Source organism: Myotis brandtii, unplaced genomic scaffold (genome assembly GCF_000412655.1).
Source record: "Myotis brandtii unplaced genomic scaffold, ASM41265v1 scaffold90, whole genome shotgun sequence".
Classification (NCBI taxonomy): domain Eukaryota; kingdom Metazoa; phylum Chordata; class Mammalia; order Chiroptera; family Vespertilionidae; genus Myotis; species Myotis brandtii.
The window spans coordinates 30,592-36,633 of record NW_005371694.1 but is presented as its reverse complement, the minus strand read 5'-3'; the positions used below and the strand labels follow the sequence as shown (position 1 = coordinate 36,633).

At 41.9% G+C, this 6,042-nt stretch overlaps 1 protein-coding gene across 1 annotated transcript in view; it reads right to left on the bottom strand.

The window, feature by feature from the left end:
- CCBL2 (cysteine conjugate-beta lyase 2) overlaps window positions 1-6,042 on the bottom strand; it is a 68,129-nt gene that overhangs the window by 54,601 nt on the left and 7,486 nt on the right. Inside the window, exon 2 of the mRNA XM_005885312.2 lies at window positions 4,251-4,350. Coding sequence (XP_005885374.1) covers window positions 4,251-4,349 — 99 coding nt within the window. The 5' untranslated portion in view covers window position 4,350. The remainder of the gene's footprint in view (window positions 1-4,250; window positions 4,351-6,042) is intronic.

Sequence of the window (6,042 nt, the reverse complement as noted above, 5' to 3'; positions counted from 1 at the left end):
CGGGGAGGGTTGGGGGGCAGGAGGGAGGGGGGTGGGGGATCAACCGAAGGACTTGTGTGCATGCATGTGAGCATGACCAGTGGACATAAGACACTGGGGGGTAGGGGAAGCCGGGGTATTGTCAAGGGCGGGGAAAAAAAGGACACATATGTAATACCCTTTGTAATGCTTTAAGCAATAAAAAAAAAAAAAAATTAAAAAAAAAAAAGAAAGACTTAGGAAAAACCTTTGACTTTCCCCCAAACTGCCTAAAAGAATTTAGACAGAGAACCTGCTTCAGGAAGGGAGATATCATAAATAACTATAGTTTAACTAGAGGCTCGATTCACAAAATTCATGCACCGGGGAGGCGGGGTCCCTCAGCCTGACCTGCACCCTCTCCAATCTGGGAGCCCTCAGGGGATGTTCAACTGCCAGTTTAGGCCCGATCCCTGAAGGCAGTTGGATATCCCTCTCGCAATCCGGGACCTCTGGCTCCTAACCACTCACCTGCCTGCCTGTCTGATCCCCCTAACTGCCCTACCCTGCTGACCTGATCCTCCTAACTGCCCTGCCCTGCTGGCCTTTTCCTTCCTTCCCACCTTAATTTTTTTTCTTCACTTCCTCCCTTGGACCTGCTTTGCTCCCTCCCCCATTTCTTCCTTCTTCCCATTCTCCTTTTAAGCTCTACTGGCTCCCCTTTAAAACTTTTTTTCCTTCCTCTTTCGCTCTCATCCTACCTTTCCCATACATTCTTCTCTACTTACTTCCACTGTTTTAAAATCTATCTACCTGCCTAATTATTCACTATCATTTATCTTTTTTCTTTTCTGACTCCTACTTTTAAAATCTGTCCCCAGTACACAACTATACTTCATTTTCATTATAGCTCCTACAGTTCACTCATACATCCTCTTTCCTTCTTTAACTCTGTTCTCTACTGACTCCTTTATAAAGTTCTTCCCTCCCTCCTTCCCTTCTTAAAGCTTCCGTTAACCCCCAGCCCAGGGCTCAGCCCTGGCCAGGTGTTCACTGTCCCCCATTCCTTGGCCTCCCCACCACCGTCCTGTTCCCATTTCCTGCTTGGGATGCCCAGCCCAGCAAGGGTGGCTGAGGCCTGCGTGGCCCATGCACTGCTGCTGCCACAAAGTAGGAGCACCTCCGCCCAGAAGGCCTCAGACTGTCCACCACTCTGTCCGGACCTGTGGGCGCCTCCCCGCCAACAGCCCGTGCTGGGGGGCCACCGCCCTCCTCCTGCATCTGGGCGGGGCTCCCGCCCTGGCCCCCGCCACCCCCCTGCTCCCGTGTGCAACCCTGCGTTTCTTTCCCTTTTCCATTCCTGCGTCTTTTTTTGTTCCCTTTCTGTATTTCTGTTTCTCCTCTTGCCTGTCTGCATGCAGGCCTGCCTTCCTCTCCCTCTCTTTTCTTATTCCCTCCTATTGTATCCTATTCTACCCCAGGCCTTGCAGCTGCCTGAGCAGAGGGCGGGGACACAACCTGCAGATCTGGTCCTGATGTTATGGTGTAATGGATAACTTGCATATTTCTCTACTATTAGTATAGACATAAAGTAAGTGTGGTAGATGGGGAAGAACCTAGCAGGCTTTGATTAAAGTCCTGTCTGTATCCCACTGTTAAACACAACCCAGCAAATATTTATTTACCAAACATTTGCTTTTCCATCTCCATGTGACAGAGTCAGGTTAAACCAATCAGTGCCATTCGTGGAAATCTGGATGGGAGACAGAGAGACAGGTAGCTTCTACTGGGCACTTATACCCAGAAGAGACATAAAGCTAGATGCGGAGGAAGCCTGTGCAGCGCCCCTCACAGCCCAGACAAGCTCTAAACCTTAGGTGAAGACTGGTCTAATAAAGGGTGACACTATTAGGTACTAGGAATTGGTGCTCCATGAGACCTCTCAAGAACAAATACTTACTCCTTCCTTCTTTCTTCCCTCCCATCCATCCATCCATCCATCCACTCATCCATCCATATCTCTCTCATCTATAGTTAGTTCTTTGGCTTTCTGGTACCAGAGGATAATATAAATGTGATCTCCCAAACAGAGGACAGATAGTGATTTTCATTCTGGGCTCGTCTTGGTTCTTTTCTTACTATACAGGAGTAATTTTTTTCCCTTAACACCTAAAATATTATTTATTTAAAATTGATGAGAGAGAGAGAGAGAGAGAGAGAGAGAGAGAGAGAGCAATTTGTTGTTGCATTTATTTATGCATTTATTGGTTGATTCTTGTATGTGCCCTGACCAGAGATCAACCCACAACCATGGTACATGTGGATGAGGTTCTAACCAACTGAGTTTGAGTTACCCAGCCAGGGCTATAGTAAGTTTTCAATGATATTAATGGTGTGGATGAGGAGAATTTTCTAGTAAAAACAGATTTAAAGTAAGTAAGTAGTCAGGCTGGTTCTGGTAAGCTGTTCTTGACTTAAACTTATCACTACTACTTTATAACACTGATCAGTCTGCTTTATCATTTGACTAATAAGAAAAACACTGTGACTATTTTTTAAAAATTGATTTTAGAGAGAGAGGAAGTGGGTGAGAGAGAGGGAGACGAGAGAGATAGAGATAGAGAGAGAGAGAGAGAGAGAGAGAGACAGACATTGTTCTGCCTCCTGTTCGTGCCCTGACAGGCAGTCGAAACTAAAACGTGGGTGTATCCTGACCCATAATTGAACCCAAAAGACTTTGGTGCATGGGACTACGCTCCAACCAACTGAGCTACACAGGCCAGGGCTATCTGTGTGACTATTTTAACTGCAAAGGTGTGATAAAATGTAGAGACCTTTCTGATGTTATTGTTAAAGATGGAAAGGGCTGAATTCGATCCCAGAGAATCTGCAAATATAAATAAAGCATTGGCGTTGGTTGTGACCTGGGATGTACATTTGAATCACCTGGAAAATTTTTTCAAAATACAGTCCAGACTTATAGAGTGAGATTCGCTCAGGATGGGTCCTGGGTATGCCAATTCTAACTGAGCTCTGCAGATAACTGCACACTCAGCCTTAATTTAATACCTGCTTTAATCTGATCACCGAGTGATGGTACCACTTCCTTGAATTCAACCTCTGCATGGAGGGCTTGAACTAAATAGTCATGGTGGTAACAAAGATGAGAGATGGAACCCAAGACAATCATAGTATTTACACATAAAGGGAGAAGTTGATGATGGTTTTAATGAAATTTCAATCTTACATAAAATTTGAGGTTGTTATTAGCTTGAACAATATGGAACTGCTGATATTTACCCATTTTTTACCTATAAAATGACAATTTCATATGATTCAACATAATTTGAAACACACATATACGTTACCCAGAATAATTATCAAGATTTTGCCTAATTGGCTTCATCTTTTCCCTTTTTAATTTTTATTGCTGAGTGATTTTAAAGCAAACCCTAGACCTTAATTCATTTCACCCATCTATACTTGGCATATATCTCTAAAAAATATCGACAGTTTCTTATATAACTTCAATGTCATTATCACACTCAGTTAACAATAATTCCTCTGTATCATCTAATACCCAATACATATTCGTATTTCTCCGATTATCTTTAAAAATATCTTTTTACATTTTAATTGAATGAATGGAGTCCCTAAACAAGGTCAACACATTGTTTTGGTGGTTGTGGTTCTTAAGCCTCTGTTCATCTCACAGCAGTTCTTCCAAAACACCCCTTTTTCTCATGCCACTGACTTGTTGAAGAAACTGGCACAGTTATCTACCCTCGGTTATGACGGTCATGGTAGTAACAAAAAGATCTGTTTCCTTTCCATGATGTCATATAACCTGGTCCTCAATCTGCCATACTTCCTGTAATCTTGAAGTCATAAGGCCTGTTCTTATCGTCACTTAACATCCTTTCTTGAGTATACAGAGCCCCCACTTCATTCATTTAAAACAAACTCCCCTTTAGAGTTCGAGAGCTAGACAAGGGTGAGTATGGTATCTTGGTTATGACACTTAAAGCTGTGTGACCTTCAACAAGTTACTAAACCTCTCTAAGCCTCCACTTTTTCATTTGTAAGTCAGGAATGTAACAATTCATAAGTTGAAGAGTTCTGTAAAGAGAAAATGAGATCATGAATCCACAAGGTCCAATACTATTCCTGACACATAGACAGGCAAGCAGTAACTCAGAGAATGTCAGTTTCCAAAAAAGAAATATTTGAAAAGGTGTACTTTTTTGACATCATGGAATATGTACAATAATTTATCTGTAAGCAATACCTACAGCAGAAGTGGAGAATCTGGAGATTTTTGAAGAGTAAATCATCTTCAGGAATTTAGCTCTACTGCCAAGGGAGCAGAGTCTCCTCTGAGCCAAAAACATGCTGCAGGATGAAAGAAAAAGTTTTAAAGGGAGTGAATATATGATACTTACATTGCTATCAGACAGTTATAGCTAGCTGACAGACTGTAGCTCATATTAAGTATATATAAAACGTTTTGATAGTTTTTTTCTTCTCTATGATAAATCTCTTATCACTACAATCATTTCTAATAAAACCCTCTTTTATAAATTTATGCATATGTTATTTTAAACTAGACACCTGTAAGGATATTGTGAATTCAAAAAATAAGGCTCTAATTTAGTGAAGAGCATTAAGTAAAAGCTCCATTACTAGTAGTTAAAATAGAGAATGTCTCAGTCTAAAAACTATTCATAATTGTCTAGATAACAGTCACTAGCAAAAGCACAATCTGTAACAGTAAAATTTTTAAAAACTTTAGAAAGTTATTTAGAAAGTTGCTTGAAAAGAATTATACCAGTCCCTGGTAAATATAAATATAAGAATGAATCTTAGGTTATTTTCTCAGATGGTATTTCCCTCAACAATTCTATAACTAGCAAGTCATTTCAATAGGTTCGTTACATACCTGGCATGCATTCTGAGTTACTTCTCTACCTGTAAGGAAATCATTACCCATCATGGGTAGGGAGATCAAAGCTATATGAAGTTCTGTTGTTATACTGCCACACTCAGGCAAACAGACACTCATGAGATTTTGCCCTGCGAATTTTGTATTAGGGGATGGCATTTCCTCTATTTCTGATCAAACTTTTAAAAAGAGGCGGATTCTAAAAACTCAAAGGGTCCACTGAAGCTAGTTATGAATCTCTGTTACCAAATGTTAAGGCTACAGAAAGCTTTCTATATAAAAAATGATTTATCATTGGATGTTTCTTAAAAAGTGAAATATAAAGTCCTGAGCATGTGATTGAAATTGCAGCTTAAATGACAGCCTCTCAGGCACTCTATATCACATCAGCCTATTTTAATTCTCAGCAAAGCACTTTTTTGTTTGTTTGTTTGTGTGGCTGGCCATTCACTCACTTATTCACAAATTTAAAACAAACTCCATGAGCAGGTATATTTAATTCACCACTGTATTCTCTGGCAGAGAGTAGGAATCCTATCTAATAACAGACAAACATGGTAATTAACCATACCTCCGCTATGCTTCCCATTGGCTAATAAGCAGGATATGCAAATTAACTGCCAACAAATATGGCGGACGGCAGCCACGCAGCTGAAGCGAGCAGGAGGTTTGCTTGCTCCAGTGATGGAGGAAGCCAACGTTCCCCACCTGCCGGCCCAGCTCTGAGCTCCAGATGCAACAATGTTGCAATTATAGAAGCTAAACAAACCCAGATACCTGCTTTCAGCGGACAGCGGGCTCAGAGCTTAGAGCACCAGTGATGGCAACAGAGTTTCAATTATAGAAGCTAAACAAACCCAGATATCTGCTTTCAGCCAGCCACGGCCTCAGAGCTGAAGCCGGCTCTCAGCTCCAGTGACAGCTATAGAAAGTAAATAAATCCCAGAATAAAAAAAATTTTTAAAAAAGAGGCTGGGAGCTTCAGTCACGCGCCAGCCTGAAAACGGCCCTCAGCCTCTCACCCAGGCTGGCCAACCACCCCAGTGGGGACCCCCACCCTGAAGGGGGTATGATCAGCTGCAAACAGCCATCAGCCCATCACCCAGGCTGGCCAGGCACCCCAGTGGGGACCCCCACCCTGA